Genomic DNA, 19,166 nt, shown 5'->3' with positions numbered 1-19,166 from the left:
TATACCAGGAAAGCAGTGTAGGCGAGCATGTAATTACCATAGCTTTATCCTTGGTGAGAAGCTGAGCACAGGAGAGAAACTGTGTGTATTTGGAGAATGGGATTATTGGCTCTGGCAGCTCCCGAATGTACAGCTTTAACAGTGATGCCACTGTGTGGACATCCGTGGTACTGTAAGGGACATAGGGTGGACATTAAGGATTCTCTTGAGTATAAAACTACACCTTGATATGAAGATTAAATGCTGGTTTAAATGTGTCACCTGTCAAACACTGGCTTCTCGCCTCGGTCAAACGCATCCTGCAGCTCTCGAACATGATTGGTCTGTCCAGGGGCCCTGAAAAGTCCCTCCTCCTGGAGCCCATGATCCCGCGTGAAGCAGACACACTGTTCGACCAGCACAGGGACCTGTCGCTGAGCGCCACACTGGGCCTCGTACAACATAGTCTCCTCGAGGTGCTGCCCGAAGACACCTGCAGACAGACAACAAGAAATAACAGGTTAATGCTAGTTCTTAATGTTTCCACTGAAAGATACATGTCCTTTCTATACAGTATTATTAATCAATTGTAAATTAGTCCACCAGAAGTCAACTTATTTCTTCTGCTCATAGTAGCCTAGGCAGCAATAATACATGTTGTGGCTAGCAACTTACAGTTTGTTATAGAGCAACCAAAAACAGATTTTAGGTCAATTATCATATGACAATAACCACCAAGAGAGCTGTGGGTGTGATAGTATTTCAAGCATATACAATGTTTGTGTTTTCTCACCAAGAATATTTTTATATATTTGGAACATCTCTAATCCAGTGGTTCTCAAAGTGGGGTCCTGGGACCCCTGGGGGGCCTTGAACCATAGCTTGGGGTCCTTGAAAATTTTGAATACATTTCTAATAAATTATAAGATTTTGCTGTGTCATTACAAAACAGCATATACACCATTGTTAAGATACCATTTAGTGGCTCGACGGGATATGTCAGTCTTGCTACGGTTAATTTTCTGAAACTGTTTAAGATCAATTACTTGAAAAGTAAAAATGCTGTCATGTTGAGTCCACAAGGAATGAAATGTCCCTCTGTTTTAAAGCATACAAGTGGTATTTACTTGATTCAAATTGAAGTGTTATCTGTTTATCACTATGGTACAGGTCTGAAGTATTTACATTGATATGTTTTACAATACAAATAGTTCCAAGGGCATCTAAGAGTGCAAATGGTAGTAAGCATGTGCTTAATCTGTGTTACAATTATGAGGGGGTCCTTGGACAATTTTCTCACCTGTAAGGGGTCCCCGGCTCCAAAAAGTTTGATAACCCCTTCTCTAATCTATTTGTTGAATAGCATTAAAAACTGCTGCATGCAGATATTTGTGTGTGTGTGTGTGTGTGTGTGTGTGTGTGTGTGTGTGTGTGTGTGTGTGTGTGTGTGTGTGTGTGTGTGTGTGTGTGTGTGTGTGTGTGTGTGTGTGTGTGTGTGTGTGTCTGTGTGAAGGTCTCACACCTCCACCAAGTGGGGCCCATATGACTCTGCGTATCGCTCTGACCCATTCCTCCATGTCACTCTGAGAGTTGGCCATCAGCAGGTAAGACTCATGGCTTATACCTGTCCGGTCCTTGTCTCCAGCCCCTCCTGAAGACAGAGCACAGTTTTATAACTCTCGACTGAAAAAAAAGACTAAAGACACTGGGCTTAGAATTGGCAGAATCATACACAAAACAGATACAACAGGCACAGTATGACTTCGGAAACATCATGTGTAAAGAAGAGGGTTCTACCAATAACCTTATCAGGTCCAGCTCCCCTGTTAAGTTCAAAGACATAGCCATGCAGCTGTGCCTCCCATCCTCTGCCTGCACACAGCTTGATACAAACCGCTCTGACATTTCAGATTGACATTTCAGTTTATTTCAGTTTAGCTTTGATCACAATCACACTATCGGAAACTTCTCCTTTTATGTGACGCACAACTCAGTAAAACAGATAAAAGCACCAAAGCTGCTGCTCATCTAATGGTCTAACATTTTAAACTGAAGTAAACCATCTAAATAAAGCAGTCTGTTAGACTGGAAGAGACTTTTTGTACGTTGGGTTAGTTATACCCTTAGGTGTGGGCCATATTTTACCTCCCTGCATTTTTCAGAGTCCTGCACAGTGGTGCAAGGTGTGTTGCGTGTGAGAGAACTGACCCAGAAAGAGTAGTGTTCCCTGTGGACACCAGCAACTGCACCATGCCTCTCATTCAGTCTCTCTACTATTTGGTTTCTCTTCTTCTGTGTCTTTCCAAGAACTAAATGTCTCAGTACTGTGACACTGGACACCATCTCTCATGTTAAAGACCACACTGCTGTATTTGCATCCTTTTTTACAACCAATTGGAACAGTTTGCATGACTTCCACCTATTTTCCATAGCACATCAAGGTTTCATGGGTTTGGTATTAGCAGCCGTTGCTCTTGTGGCTTTCAGAGAACGACAACTTCCAATTATTTTATTAGGATGAGTTCTTTTTCATGCCCCTCATTTGATTTTCATGCCACCTTGGAATAAAATAACTTCAGTGGCTATGAGTTGAGATATTAAGTACGACATATCTGTAGGATTTTCTGATTTTTTTTTTAAGAGTTTAAAGTTTAAAAATTACTGAAAGATCAACATCTGAGCACAATATTTCAGCAATGCATTTGAAACTTGATAACGTACAGATCAATATAACTCTAAATGAGTTTAAACATGAGTATGGCCTCGTGTGGCCCTTTAAGTGAAGCTCCTAAAACACAGAGAGGCCATGCCCATAAATATTTAAAAACACTCTCTGCAACAGACAGAAACACTATACAGTAAGTATGACCGCATCTGCTAATGATGCAGCGTGTTCCTTTTACCACTGAGGGTCTCTGCAGCTGCAGTAAATCTGCTGACATTCATGCAGTTCTGCGCACAGGTGAGTCATGAGTGTGTATGTGTGCGTGTGCTGTATGCATGTGTATGTAACGTCCAGCAAATCGACAAAAGAAGAGACAATGCAGCAGAACACACACAACATTAACTAACTAGATTTAACAGATGTAAAAAGTGAAAATGTGACGTTGTGTGTGTGCAGAGCATTTACATGAAAGTCTGCATGACATTTGATACAATACTTTATGTTCATCAAGGAATCATGAACAAGTTGTGTCTTCAAAAGAGAAGACCAGACACAGACAGGGACACACACACACTTTACATTATATTTACATTTCTTTGCATCACACCTCCATCAGCAGAGTGTAAAAGTATCCCTACAAAGCATCCTCTTTGACATTCAAAGCTGAGGAAAATCTGCTTACCCCAACATTATTTAAAATGAATGTGTGCAGGTCAATCTATAACGTTATGAACCACATTAACATAAAATGAGAGCAAAACATGCATGATTGCTACAGCTACAGCAGAAGCCCTAAGGGGATTCAGCCATGCAATTTATTCACTGCGTTTTCTCATGATGGCAGGTCATTTCCAGTGGTTTTCTCAAGATCTGGACAATATATTCTTATCTCTGGACTGGTTCTCTCCTCAAAATGGATCAATGTATCCTGCTATTTTCAGTTATCAAAGCTTTTTTTCTTGAGATAGCGTTAACTTAACTTTTCTTTGGGTGATTCCAGAGAAAGATATAGAAACATGGGCACCAGTTTAGCTCAGTGGTTAAATAACGTTCCCAGTCTACAGATGTTAAGGTCTGCGAAGCAGGCAGCCCAGATTTGACTCCAACCTGTGGCACTTTGCATCATGTCATACTCCACTTTCTTCTCTCAGTTTCCTACTCTATACATTGCCCTATATAAAGGCATCAAAACCCAAATAAATCATAACTAAAATCTAGGAAACAACACATTGCCAAGATCATGACAGGCCATGGAGCCATCGCCAACAGTACATAAGGCCTATTTCTATGTTTGAAGAGTGCTTTTTCTACCCTTGGAATGCAAGTTCTGATCATCTGAAGTCAAGTTCTCGTGAAAACAACTACAATTTGAGTTGTTATCACGGGAAAACAAAGTCAAGTCTAAGTATTTGGATGTAAGTCTACTAAGGGCTTCAATGCTGTCCAAGTAGAATGTCTGTCTGTCTATCTGTCTGTATGTATGTCTGTCTGTCTGTCTGTCTGTCTGTCTGTTTGTCCATCCGTCCATCTGTCTGTCCGTCCGTCTTCCTGTCCATGTGCCGTACACACTGTCCACCCCTCCGACAGTCATCATGCCGTCAGCCGGCTGTCAGAGCAAGAATGAATGAAGTCCTTGTTTGACCCTCAGAGGCACGGCTGTGACTCTCATCCTTTCTGTTTTGCTGCATATTTCATGCATGTGCTGCAGCCTGTGACTCACACGGAGCTGTGTTTATGTACTTCTGTTTTCTCGAGTATCACTTTGATTGTGGTTTACATGTAAGAAATGAGCAACTGAAGGTATGTTATGATAGAAATAAAAGTAAAAACCTTCCAGAAAGAGAAACTTTACATCAGTTTACAGCAAGCCTGAATCATGCTAAAGCACTGCTGTTTGATCTGATTTAGAGTTTCAGCACCAGCTCAATGCAAAAGACTCAAGTTGTGTCAAACTTGAAATCTCGTTAGAAACTTCTTTTTACTGGAGGGAAATCTTTAAGTTGTCTAAAACAGACCCTTTATTTTCTTCACAAGTGTTTGGTTTAAAAAAAAAGTATTGAAACACCGGTATGTGGGCATGATAAGACAGTCTCCCTTTGACTTCTGGGACACATAACTTAAGTTCAATGTCTGCATATTCCTACAAAGATATCCAGATGTTGAATTTGATTGTGTGTGCTGTTAATCCTGTTGTATTAGGCCCACAGTTAGTACATGCTGTTATTTTGGTTGTGGGGATTTTACCCTGAGTAATGTGGAGAGCACTGACAGTCATATGTCTCTGGAGGATGACTGCAGTGTGATCATACTGTCTGCCTCTCTCTATATATTAATTTAAGACTCAGAAACTTGAAGCGCTGTTCCTATGTTAACAAAATCATGACTTGGGACAGCACCTCAAGTTCTTTCATTTTGACATGAGAGTTAAAGGGCAACTTGCAGTAGCTGTGTGTAGGGGACTTGAAAGATACCAACACTGTCTCAGTTTGAAGAGAATTATTTGACACTAAGGGCAACTTGTTGTCTTGTTAATACATTTTCTGTCTGGGTTTGCATATGATTGATTTTAAAACAGATTATAATACATTAAGCCATAAAGCGTAAAACTATCAACTTAGCCTGCACAGTTCTTCAACATTCACCAAAATCAAAGTGTTTCAGAAAGCCAGCAATGTAAAACAGACACATCATCAGGTTTGAAAGAGAACTGATACAGTGTCGGCAAGAAAAAGGAAACTAAAAGAATATAAAGAAAGAAACTCATTCAATAAATTCCTCTTTTTTGCACTGCTAGGCCAAGGGGCGCCTGTACATTGCAGATTAAGCAGACACTGTGTGACAGCTATTTTGACATAACTGAAGTTTATTTTACCTCTGGTTCAAACCAAATTGTCTCCACCATAGCTGATTAAAAGAACAGAGACTGCTTGATATAAAACACGCTCAAAAGTCTTCCATCGTGTGATATTGGATATTTGGTAACACTTTACAATAAGGGTCCCCTAATTAGCGTTAGTTAATGCATTATGAAGCATTAATTAACAGTTTAATAATAGTTTAATAATAATTATAATGTATTACCTAACATTAACTAACACATTAGTTAATGTATTAATAAGCAGTTAATTAATGTCCACTGGTCAGAGTTAATTAAAACATTATTAAGCATTAATAAAAGTTACAAAACTTAATTAGTTAACCATTAGTGAATGCTTTCTGGACCCTTATTGTAAAGTGTAACACATGCATCACTTAAGTAACACATTATAAATGCTAAACTGCCTCATAAGCATAAGCATAAGCGTCGGCATCACTTTTAAGTATCCTCTGGAAACACTTCTGTTGTGTTGCTGTTTATTTGCAGCGCGTTTTTCTAATGTATTGTGTCTTTGCATCGCGTTTTCTAAATTCTGCGCATGTGTTGTCAAATTGATGAAGATGTTTTCTTAATTTTCTTGTGTTTTGTCTTTTTGCATGTGTTTTCTTCAGTTGCAGTGCTGTGAGCTCTTAGGGCCACCGTACTTCTCTGTGCCAGTTGAGATGTTATCAGTGATTATCTATTTTAATTCTAAATAAAATGTTTTTAATTCTTTATATGTGTTGCTTCCACTACATTTCAACTCATTTTGCTTCAGCGTATGTGTTACCTAAAGGATACATGTGTTACACTTTACAATAAGGGTCCAGAAAGCATTCACTAATGGTTAACTAATTAAGTTTTGTAACTTTTATTAATGCTTTATAATGTATCAATTAACTCTGAGCAGTAGACATTAATCAACTGCTTATTAATGCATTAACTAATGTGTTAGTTAATGTTAGGTAATACATTATAATGATTGTTAAAATATTACTAAACTGTTAATTAATGCTTAATAATACATTAACTAACGCTATTTAGGGGACCCTTATTGTAAAGTGTTACCGGATATTTTGATGTAGAGTTAAAACAAGCGGTATATGTTGCATGAAAACATAATTATAGAGAGGGTTTGGTCATTTAAGAGAGAATAAAACAAAAGTTTTCAGGATTATAGAGAAACATATAAAGGACAAAATCAATCAGAGAATGTGTCACTTTTGTTGGGACATCTGTGCAGATCAAGCATAATTTTATCCCCAAAAGATCTTTGGTTGCACAGATGATCTGGTATTCTTCCTCTTGCCATTGAAGTCGGTCGATTCAAAAAATATCCCAGAAAAAAACAGACTCTGTGAGATGTGTGATTTTAATGAAGTGGAAACAGAGTCCCATTTTCCCATTTTTCATGAAATTGACTGTAAAAAGCCTGAAATATTGTGGTGGACAGTTGTACAAAACTGAATTGGTTGTTTAATTTTGACGTGTTTAAACTTGCCAATTTTGTATCAAAAAGCCTGGAAAAGAAAACAAGATAGTCTTTTGAAGAAGTGTGCATTTTTATTTTTATTATGTTCTTTTATTCTGTTGTAATTTTCTCCCTCAGTTTCCTTACAAGGAATGATTGTGCTGTGTGCTCTGACCCTGGACTGTATGGATTTATGGTGTCGTGTAAGGGCATATGCTTGTATGCATGACACAATAATAATATAAAACTTTAAACTTCAAAAACTTTTGTTTTGGGCAATAAGTACCTTATTTCACTGTGGTGTAATTGTGCCTTCATTTTAAGTTTAAGAGAAATGCATTTGCAAGAGCATTATTAAAATATATCCTTGTCTGTTTAAGTTATGCAGAATATTTGTCACAATGTTTGTGCATCATACCATGTGATTAAACTCTCGAGTCAAGTATGAGGAAAAATTAAAAGTAACAGTTTTATATTAAAGCCATGTGTTTTTTTCTGTTTGGCTGTCTCATCACTGAACAGAAGGTTCAGCATAACTTGACTCACTCACTCGCTCACTTCCTCACATTACAGAGCAGCCGTCTTGCCAACTCACCTGGAACGATCTCAAACGGGTGTCGACCAGGCTCGTCCTGATTGGCAGGCAGCTCATTGACCTGACTGCCCTGAAGAGGAATACAACCCTGCAGAGGAGAGGAGAGGAAGGCGTGTGATTGGCTGATGGACAGACTGACAGACAGGCGGACAGGCATGAGGAAAACACCCCCCCCATCATGTCTTCAAGAGCCAAACAAGAAATCAATTAGTGGTTCTGGACTTGGACGTGTAGTGCATGTTGAACATTATGGAGCTCTGAGAACACTGGGCTCTGGGCAGCCGTCCAACAGAGGGAGGCTGTGATGATGGAGGGAGGGATGACTCAGGGAAACATCTCTTCATCTTTTTATCCCCATGGCGCTTCCTGATGTACTTGCATTTTTGATCTTCACAACATAGAGAAGGTCAAAGGCCGCCTGCTAAATGCATACAGCTGAACCACAGGGCAGCACGTTACCACATTATCAGAGCGTGTGACAGAGCAGCAACAACACGCGGTGACTCATAGGGGGCGTGTGGGGATGTCTTAAGGGGATGAATTCATCCGGCTGTAGTTTGACATCTGAACCACTGAGGTAAAAGTATGCAGCTTTAAAAAAATCAGGGTCAAAATCCTTTTTTTTCTGATTTAAATGAAACAATCAGGTGTTTTCAGAGTTTGAGAGCATAAAAGACTGATATTAAACACTTAGTTTAGGGAGTTGGTAGACATGAAATGTGGGGGATAAGAGAGTGGGGGATGACATGTAAAGGATCATGGCCAGGAGTCAAACCAGCAACCACTGCAACAAGACTGTAACCTCTGTGCATGGGGTGCATGCTTTCAACCTTGTTTTTGGACCATAATAGACCATATTTGGCTAACAAGGTGGATACAGAGTGTGCGTAAAAACAATGCATTATAGTATTGTGAAATATGTGTGTATGTGAGTATGAATGTTGGTCTTTTATTATGGATGTCTTCACGGCAACATTGCAAATAAAATGTATCTGGTTGTGGCCAAAAAACTGTAATTCACCTTCACCTTCAGCAGTTCAACCCCCAAGTTGCTTGAGTTGCTCAACTCTGTGCACAAGTTGCATTGTTCAAAATACCTGTTATAATATGTTGTAATTGAGATCGACTGTATTGACTGTTTAAGTCAGATAAATCCTTCAAAGTTGGGTGCAAATTTCAGCCTTTTTGGTTCACAAATGCAGCCCACTTAGAAGCGGTGTACATTTTTAGGAGTTTTCTGTATGTGTAAATATGGCTTGTGTATAAATTATTTTTGTAAGCATCACCTGTGCCTTAGTTTCATCCTGGTCCTTGTAGAAATACAACGCTTCAGTCCTCAAGACAAACCAACGCAGCTGCCAGTTTTTCATGATGCTTCGCTGTCTCTTCAACCAGCCAGCCTTCAGAGCTTTCTCCTGATCCAGAGGAGAGCAGGGCCTGGACACACGTGACAACTCCCCAAGAACCATGCTCTTGGACCGTGCTGCATGAACACACACATACAGAATATAGTTAGTTTGCAGGGGTAAGAGCATCAGAGTGAGAGTAAGACAGAGGGATCGATATGTAAAGGCAGAGCATACATGTTTTGGGGGGGATTTTCTGTTGTTGTTTTACTTGAGCTTCAAAAATTAATCAAGAGTGAAATCCTTCATCATTATTCACAGAAGTCTCCCTCAGGTACAGATAAACCCACAAGCTTGACCATGCATCCAGATTCCCTCTTAGCTAAATCTACCAATACATGGCCTCCTTATTGCAACAAGGACGTCTTGCTTTAAGATGAAATCCATATATCTTTTCAATTGACAGTCATTGTTGTGTTTCAGATCTTAAAGAAGTGCACATTTTCCCAGCACTGCTGTTCAGAGAGGAGACTCTGCTTTGGATCAGGTTGTGCTTTCACTGCTAAAGACTGATTTCTAGCATGGATTTTGTATTAGCAAAGGTATGCCAAAGGTAAAGAGTAAAACCAGCGACAGTAGAGCGATCCCTGGGGAGTCATGGTGGGAGAGACAGAGGTAGAGAGATAAACAGAGAGTGGAGAGAGAGCGGAGAGAGAGAAATCAATGGCTTCTTTTTCTCCTGTTAATTGCATCTTGGTTTCTGCTGAGAACAGCAGGGAAGGTATCTGCAAGGGCCTCGACTGAAATCTCTCTCTGCCCCCCCCCCCCCCCCCCCCCCCCCCCCCCCCCCCCTCTCTCTGTCTGTCTCTTGTTTATCAGCTTTCCAGGACTGCACAGTTTTATTGCTTTCTTTTCTGAGTGCCCTTCATTTGCAGAGTCACGATTGTTGGGCAGACTACAGATTGAACCACCTGAAGCCAAAGTTAACAAAGCTGGGAGCTGACAGTGGAAGCAGGATCTATTAATACGGGTGACATTTTCACGTCTTGTTAAAAACAGGAAGGAAATCTAAGAAGGGAACTGGCTCTTTTATCGACTGAAAGAACTATTTGTGTACAAGGATCAAATTGTAATTTCTGTCAGGAAGAAATGTTATTCAAAGTGCACACCTTAATATCCATTAAACTAATTCTGATTTTTTTCTTTTTCTTTTCTTTTTTTTGTTATCATTTGATGCAATCTTTCGCATTGCATCGCATTTTACTCTCTGTAACTAAAAAAAAATGTTTGTTTTGGTCGTAATATCTGAATCTGTTAAAGCTAGTGTAAGGAACTTTCAGTCTTGGTTTTGGCGCCCCCTGTTGACAAAGTGCTATCTCATTTTTTGACTGATCTTGTCTTGTACATACGTAGGCAGCCTTCTCTGACAAAATATCTCATCCTGCTTTCTTTGAACAGTGAAGACATAACTCATTTTGAATGTTTTCTGTAGGAAATATAAGAAAGGCAGCCTTTTTAACATGCTGTTCACTGTCACATCTGACACCTACCCTGTGGCAACAGTCACAGGTATTCAAACCTAGAATTAAAAATAGTCAGTGTGGTAGCTGATGCTCTGGTTTGTTTACAGAGATCATAAAAAGGCATCAGTGTTCATTTCACTGTTTCATAACCAGCTATAAAATCTCTTCACAGGAGCTATAAGTTAAGTATTTGAGTTCAGGACTTTAGTAAATGTGCTGTCTTGTTGTAATAAAACAAAAATGCCAATAAAAAAATATTGAAAAAAAAATATGCTCTCTCCTTTTCTGCCAGTTAAGTATCAGAAATACGAAGCTTCCTCTGTGGTAGACCAGTCTAGTCAGCGTTACATTATAGTGACATTAATTATTGATGATGCATCACTGTAGCATTTAACTGACATGCTTGGTTGTAATACCCACATTGAAATAACCTCATTTACTGCTGGGTAGTCTCATCAGAGGGCATCACATTCTAAGCTCAAGCATTCTTTATAAATTAACTCCAACTGTCAAATGAAATGGAGTAAAAGTGTAGATTTTCTCCTCTAGAATTAAGTGATATGGGTCATCTAGAGCAGCATGAAACTGAAATGAACTATCTTCATGTTGTTAAAGGTGCAATGTGTAGTATTTAGCTGCACTTAGCAAAGAAGACTTGATAGAAATGGAACACAATATTTGTAAGTATTTTTAAATGAGAGTATAATCACCTGAATATTCAATATGCGACCTAAAGATACCAGTGATTTCATTATCTTTAAGAGGTTACGAAACAAACTCAAATTAATTCTGTTGCCTTTTTAAAGCAGACAAAAGCCAACGAGACCATCAGCATCAAGAATGATTATTTTTATATCATTTTTAATCCCTAAAACCGCTGAGGGGTCTAAGTCGGATCAACTATTTAACCCTATGCTGCCAAAACAGCCTTTCTTTTTATTTTCTACAGAAAAGAAGTGATGATTTGACTGTTCAAAGAAAGCAGGATCAGATTCTTATATTAAAAAAAGTCACATATACATGAAGGGCGAAATCAGCCAGAGACAAGAGCTAGAGCTTTGTCCACAAGGGGTGCAAAAACTAATGTAAACTCAAGCAACTACCTCTGGTGTTGAAAAATGAAGCCAACGTGAAAGTGCAAAAACTGCAGTTCCTTGAGTGTCCACTTGAGGCTGAGCACAATAGTTTAGGAATCCCCATGATGCATGTCATAATGCCCAACTTTTCAGCAGAAACAAACATGTTTAGAGCATGGATCCAAAAATAGTTTGTTCTATGTGGCAAATTTATTTATTTGTTCACACTATGAAGGGTTGAAATTGTATATACATCCATTCAGATGATATAGAGACTATGAGTTATACATACATTGCATAATTCAGGGTGTGTCAGAGTTGACTGACAGGTGGGGGTATTTGTCATGAGGTTTAAAGCCTGTCTCAGCTCCACTTAGTTTGTGTCGGTGTTTCCAATATGGCAACCGGCACCTCTTCAAATATCACAAAGACTACATCCATGTTTTATACAACTCATGCACTAACTAAATGTCTCACACAGTAGCTTTAACTCTTGTCAGACTTATTCAATAAATAATAAATAAGTTAATCTAATTTCTGTGAATGTAAATGAGACCATGATAGTATTCTGTAATGAGTGTAATAAACCTAATGACGTATCATCATTTTTTAGTAAGCACAGAGCATCATCAATAAAATCCTGACTATGACAATACAATGACACAGAGCCTCGATTGTCATTTGCGTCTATAGTTTTCTAAAGGGATCACATCTTGTGGTCTAAATGGTTGTCACTTAAGCCGCAATGTGTGCAGGACAGAAAACTCAGGCATTTTTTATTCACATGTCCTCATAATAACAATAATCCTTCCAGAAAGCTAATGGAGAAAAGCCTCAAACACCATAACATCTTCCCGTCAGACCCCACACTCTTAAGGACTCTGGGATTCTGATCCTACACCCTACAGCTCCTGAGTGCAGCTCCAGCTCTGTGCTGCTGTATGAATCTGCTCTGAATGATGCTGCATAAAAGGGTCAGAGGAGAGCAGAGCTGGGAATCTAATCAAAGGAGAATACCATTACAGCAAATGAGAGATGGCAAGTGCACAAAACGTGGCGAGCAAACTGAAGTGACTGCTATTCTCTCTGAGTGTGTACGAGGAGGAGAAGGACGAGGCTTTTCTCCTTCATGTCATCTTTTATGGACTTAGTCTTACAGCCAGACTAGAATAAGACAAAGACTGTCAGAGGAGACAAAAGACAAACAAAATAATGAAGTTCGTGAGGCTGCTGCAAGCCGAAACATCAACATGTTCATTTACACACAGTGATCATTTTTTCTGTTCCTTCCATAAAGATTTATCACCAATGTCTTGGCTACTTTCCAATGTTGAAAGGACTCTTTACCTCTTCTCTCATATACTCAAACTGCTAGCAAAGCAATGCATGTTGTGCAGTTTGTATGACAACTCCAATATATGCTCTTGAAATGGTGACTTCTTCTTTTCAAATCTTCATGAGGACAAACTGTACTCTAACAATCAGACATGACTTTCTATCTTTTCATCCAGACTGATGTTTTTATTGTTTCATGAAGACTGATCCTTCAGTGTGTGTTAATTATTGATCCATCTCTCTGTTTAGTATCAGCATTAATTTAAGATCTTATTTCACATTTGAACTTGTATGTATAATTTATTGATGTCCGTTGTTGATCTGTTTATTTATATCCTTTATGTGCTGACTGCTCCAAACCAATAGAGGGATGAATGAGGTTATTTTAATTAAATTAAGCTGAAGATACATTTTAGGCACCCTTATGCATATTGTATATCATTTAACTATCAAATGCATATCACATCACATCATATGCATATCATATTTATATGCACATTTCGACTCAGTTTGACTGCATCTTCTTTCTTTCATCAACCCCTTGTGTAATTCTATTTTTGTGAGGTTATATTCAACAATGATATAAATATTTTAAGAAATATTTAACATTCTGTGCTTGTGTGTCTTCTGCCTGCCAGTAGATAGAAATATTTCAGTTACTTTTATCAGTAATCAAACTGATATTTATGATTGTTATTCAGAATATGTCAATTAAAGTATTTCTTAAAAGAAAATGTGTAGATAGTGTGTATATGTTTTTTACTGTACTAGAACTACTGACCACAATTGACTTTCCTCTTTTTGTGAGCTTCTCTATGAGGTGTATTTTCGCTGTAGAGGGCTGACGAAGTTGATCTTATCTCTTCTGTAAATAACTTTCAATGTGTGTTGATCTTGGTGCCCCCTTTGGACTAAATGGAGCCTCAATCTCTTTGCTGATCTTGTCCTGTGTCTTAATGAGCAGTGTTTTCTGATCAAAAAATGAAATCCTGCTGTCAGGTGTAGCGCTTAAATTTAACCTCTGCTGGGGAAAATTTCCACAAAGGCTGTTTCTGCAGTGAACTGTAACTCACTTCTCTCTTGGATACTTTCGCCTTGAACTGGCAATGTGTGACAGTGTAAAGTGGGTGACAGTGCTGTATTTTCCCTCAGACTATAAATCCTAACCTGAATGAGCCAGGATATAAACTTTGATGCATTTTATAAGTCTTGAACACACAAACATCAAAATTAATCTTACATATGAACCTTTTTTGAAAGTACGAACAGTACAATGATCTCAAGACTGGACACTTACGCCTCAGTTTTGCCTTGTTCGTAAGTTGGGGGGGTGTCAGTCAATATATTGTCTGCACCTACAAAAATGTTGCAGGTGTAAGAAACATTTTGAAGGACTTACAAAACTCCTTAAGTTCATCCTGACTCATTGCAGTTAAGATTTGTAGTCTGAGCTGAAATGCAGCAAGCTGTAACTCACTCTATGCTTCTACTCGTTGCCAGTTCAAGCCGGAATATTTACACCTCGTCTGCAATGTGTAATGAAGAGTGGCGGGATGGTGGGGCGAAGTCAACCCGCCATTGGAGATAGTAAGGAAGATGGTGCCAATGTGTCGTGTTGGAGCCGGAGAACAGGGCAGACGTGTGTATGTGGCGCTCTCACCATGTGTTCACATGCTGCTTCTTGCGCTTCTGCCATGCTGTAATGCAATGTGAAATCACACACTATGACACCAATATTAGGCTGTTGCAGGATTTGACTGTATAAGTAAAAGGGGGAATGACAGCTGAATTTCATTACGGCACAGTTGTGGGATAAGAGGCTTTTGTCTGACACTAACCCTGTGGCAGTGGTTTCAGGGATTAAAAATGTCTTTATAGAAATAATCCAATGTGTACAACATGTACTTCGTGGTCTGGTTTGCTTTTATGGATCATAGAGAGATATCAGTATTCATTTCAGTCTGTTTCATAGCCAGCTAAAAACTCCTCACAGGAGCTTTAATATTTAAAAATGTGAAATTAATTCATAGAGATCAGAAATCCTCGCACACTCCTGTCTCTCCTCGGATTAGCCTCTGTGGATGCTTCTCTCCAAAAACCAATAGTAGTTTTCCTCCTTCAGATAAGTTGGCAACTGCCACAACTCCCAGAGCTACCTGGAGCACCTGCTACGAGTATTTATACTCTGCATCATGCTAATCTCAGTGGCAGGGGCTGCTCTTGTGATTTACAGCTTCCTTATCCATCTTCACACAGTCATGTGAGAGGCATGCATGTGTGGTGTCCCGACTTCAAGTGGGTTTTACCCCGCGTTAGAGGAACTATGTTTGACAGTCAGCTGTTGCGATTTACAGGAGTAAGAGAGAGAGCCCTGCATTCCTGTCGCCAACCTCTGATCTATCTGTCACCTGCTCAGCTGAAAATTAACCCAATAACGCCTGGATAAATAGAGATGAAGTCATGTGCTCAGGTGTGAACGTGCCAGGATGTTGGAGGGAGGGTTATTCTTCCAGCAGCCATATTTACTACAAGCACTAGTAGCTCCATCAGGATCAAATCTACAAGGAATAAGGAGGCTGTAATCAAGAGAGAGGGAGTATGACATCACCCAGACACACATGCTACACCTGCAACTCTTCAGATCATGCAAAAAAACTCAGGTCATTTCTGGTGCTAGTGGTCACTTTGATGCAGAATGACACTGAGCACATTCAGCACTAACATGGCGCTGTTAACACCTTTTGGATGTCCTTATCAATGAAAGCAGTGACAGCAATATTGATGATACATTATCACAAAGACAGACAGGGCAGAGCTCTGCAGAGAAAGAAAAAAAGAGGGGGAAAAAGGTGGACTGCAGAGAGGACAGAAAGAAAGAGAGCAAAGAGGAGGGATGGAGGAAAAAAAGAGGAGGGACTGTTCTTACCCCGGCGTGCCTGTTTTATCTTGGGGCTGAGCATGGTTACGGTTGCTGTGCTGCTCCCTCTCACAGAGACATGACTGCATCCCTCTGTTCACACACTATTCTTCACACACACACACTCACTCATACACTCTCTCTCTCTCTCTCTCTCTCTCTCTCTCTCTCTCTCTCTCTCTCTCTCTCTCTCTCTGCTGCTGCTGCCTCGCCCTGCTACTCCTCATCCTCTCCCAGCATCTCTCTCCCTCCCCGGCTCGCTGTCTTCCTCTTGGACACTGTCTCCGTCCGATTTCACTCACACACACTCACACGCACACTTCCAAGCACTTAACCACACACGCTCCTCTTCTTCCTCCCCTCCTTCCTCTCGTCTCACTCCCCCCGCTCTGTCCCACTGGCCCGGCGTGCTGTTGTTCTCACATACCTCGAGCCCTGCCCACTCCCACTCTCTCTCCCTCTCTCCCTCTCTCTGTCTCTCTCCCTGCAGCTGCACACTCTCAGTATCAATTTCTCACTGTCTATAAATATGTCTGGCTGTGTGTCCTCTGTCTTGTCACCTATTTCTTCCCCGCCGGCTCCCCCCTCTCTTTATAAAGTCTTCACAATCCATCCAGCTGTTAGCTCAGGAAGATTTGATTATGGTCTGATTTTTACCTTGAAGTACAACCTCAGATCAATACATTTGATCTCACTGACACAACTCTTTCTATTAAATGTTTGATGCAGAGCGGTCAAGTCATCCTGTTGGAAGCTGCTACAAAGATATGACATACATTTCAATGGACGTACTTTCAAAACTCCTAAAATGTAATATCCGGACTCATTCCGGTGCAGATTTATGGTCTGAGGGGAAATGCCACACCACTCAGTCACTCAGAAGTCTGTGTGGAGAAAGCCACAGCACTCAAGAGTGTGATGTTCTTGTTCCCATTCTGCCTGATGGGGTTGTAGTGGACGCGATAAAGCAGATAAATGCTGCAGTTCAAGAGGCTGGATGAGACTGAAATGCTAAACAGAAGAGCAAGCAAGTGAGCCGCTACTTTGAAAGCATGAGTCTGCAAGTTTCACAAATGAAGAATCTGATCGACAGCTCAGAGGAGAAACCGAGAGAGCTCAAGAAAAAGTTCAAAGCCCCTTTAAAAAAATCATCCACCAAACTGACAAGATGAACTGTACGAGATGTACCGCACCACAAAAAGGGAAGGCCAACAAGACTGCAAATCAAGTGATTGTTATAGAAGAGCCCATTTGTTCACAGGTTCACCCCTCAGGAAAAACACCTAGTGCATTATTCATGGAAAAGTCCACAGAAAGTACCTGATAGTTTGTTTTTATATAATGTGTCCATCAGTCAGACATGCAGCAACTCAGCGCCTTTGAACTATGTTTAAAGGCACAGTGAGGAGTTTTAAACTGATGCCTCTTCATGACCTTCAGTAAAATGAGACTATAAGTGACAAGACTGGTTATTTTTTTATGAGGAATTGTAGTGTCTGTATTCAGGTGAAGGATTCTTTTCTCTATGGATAACTTTCTTGTTACATAATGTTTTGTTCTCATGGCTGATACAGGAGCAGACACATCATGACGCTGAGGCTGTGCGGGTAATGATAAACTTCTATGTCTGCTCGCCTTTTGTAAGCTAACTAATGGTAATAAAACTGAGTTTACAAAGTTACAGTTCATAATTATACCTTTCCACAAATCAAAATATTACCTGATCACTGCATCCTGCACAAAGTTGTCTTGAACAAAGATAAGTAGTTTTAAAAAGATCTGTATTCCTTCATTTGCTTCAACAACAAATGCACACGTTGGCAAAAGCCACATCTTTACTAAAGTGGGTGATGGTGCTCATGGAAGATGCAGTCTTCATCCCAAAAAAAGGTACTGATTTTGTCTAAAGGGGTCACCAGAATCAACACAACATGAATTTACCCCATTAGCCTATTACTCTCTAGAAAGGCATTGATCAGCTTCATTTGTTGATAAGTAAAAATCCAAACACATGACTAAGTGACATCTAATATAATCCGTGTATGTTTTACAAATGAAAATACACATTGATATGAAATAACAGACGAGCTGACATTAATGTGTCCTATGTGTTTTCTGAGACCTGAACATGTCCTGGACAGAACAATCCTACCTCGGCTTTTCAGGAGGGGACGAAAGTGCAACAATCCTAATCTGTATTTTCTTTATTTGATTCAAACTAAAACAAAAAATAACTTTCTAAAGTTGCAGTTTCTTCTCCTTCTGTCTCAGAAAGACACTTTTGAGTTCAGTCATTGATATGTGAAAATGTAAAAAAGAATGATAAAGATCAAATTGTTGAACCACTGTTAGGATTTAAATGTCATTGAAGTTGCGGCAAACTGAAGCAGAAATGAGACAAAGTGTTGTTGTATTTACGTGTAGTCACTTCCACACTGCAGAGTGCTTACTAAGCTCTTCAACTGGCAAAATATGACCCACTCAGCTCAAATCTAACGGTCAATCAGTGACACGCCTTAAAAGGAGAATAAATTATGTAGTAAAAGGCTTAGTTAAATTACATGGACCAAAATAAATATCTTAAATATGGAGCATCACTTTTTTATGACAGATACAACATCCTAAAGGTTGACTGGTAAACTATATGATCACACTGAAAACATAACAAAAATCTAAGCTTTACCTGCCATTTCCTTTATTTTGTCACCGGTCAGAGGAGTCGTGGATGGCTTCATGGCAGTAAACTCATCTGCACAAAGTCTCTTCTTCTCCACTGGTGCCATGTCTACACTCACAACACACACACAGATACACACATGCACAGAAAAACTAGGTCTAAACAATGGCAGCAGTGAAATCTCAGTCCTCCACTTAATTGATAATCAATTAGAAAACAAATCCACATACCCCGGAGAGAAGGGACTACTATGGCTGCGGTCATTCACACAAAAATGACGTGCGTCCGAAGAATGCTGATGTGAACAGACACTGATAGAAGGAAGGAAATAAAGACAGTCATGCGAGCATTACTTGCTATGTCAGGACGGACGGCCAGACCAGACGACTCTCTGTTTGGAGCCAGACTCTCTGTGAAAGCATCACAAAGTCCCAAACAGCTGCTGCTGCGATGGATTTGGATTTAAAGAGAAATAAAAGACATGTGTGCGAAGCTTTCCTGTCGCTCCTCTTATTCTGAGTCTGTCTCTCTGTGGGGAAGTGAGCTGCCTTGATGGAGAAGTGAAAACTGCTGACCTGTAAAAACATATTGTGAGTTTCTCCTGCAGATGTTTTTACTGTACATTTGATGGTAAAATTCATTTGTCTGACTTGTAATGATTTGCGTTTGGAAATCAGGAGGGAGGGTCACAAGCTTTGGATCTGAAACGCTCAGTTTTTCTCATT

The 19,166-nt window shown here is 39.8% G+C and overlaps 1 protein-coding gene across 1 annotated transcript in view; it reads right to left on the bottom strand.

Annotated features, from left to right (window-relative positions):
• The window catches only part of arhgap22 (Rho GTPase activating protein 22), a 24,720-nt gene extending 5,738 nt beyond the window's left edge, over positions 1-18,982 (bottom strand). Inside the window, exons 1-7 of the mRNA XM_034681505.1 lie at positions 18,672-18,982; positions 18,448-18,549; positions 8,854-9,050; positions 7,568-7,655; positions 1,502-1,630; positions 262-472; positions 38-170 (exon numbers count right to left, since the gene is read on the bottom strand). Coding sequence (XP_034537396.1) covers positions 38-170; positions 262-472; positions 1,502-1,630; positions 7,568-7,655; positions 8,854-9,050; positions 18,448-18,549; positions 18,672-18,705 — 894 coding nt within the window. The 5' untranslated portion in view covers positions 18,706-18,982. The remainder of the gene's footprint in view (positions 1-37; positions 171-261; positions 473-1,501; positions 1,631-7,567; positions 7,656-8,853; positions 9,051-18,447; positions 18,550-18,671) is intronic.
• Positions 18,983-19,166: the final 184 nt, after the last annotated feature.

Source organism: Notolabrus celidotus, chromosome 4 (genome assembly GCF_009762535.1).
Source record: "Notolabrus celidotus isolate fNotCel1 chromosome 4, fNotCel1.pri, whole genome shotgun sequence".
Taxonomy (NCBI): Eukaryota; Metazoa; Chordata; class Actinopteri; order Labriformes; family Labridae; genus Notolabrus; species Notolabrus celidotus.
The sequence above is the reverse complement of the archived record's forward strand: the minus strand, read 5'-3'. Positions and strand labels throughout refer to the sequence as shown.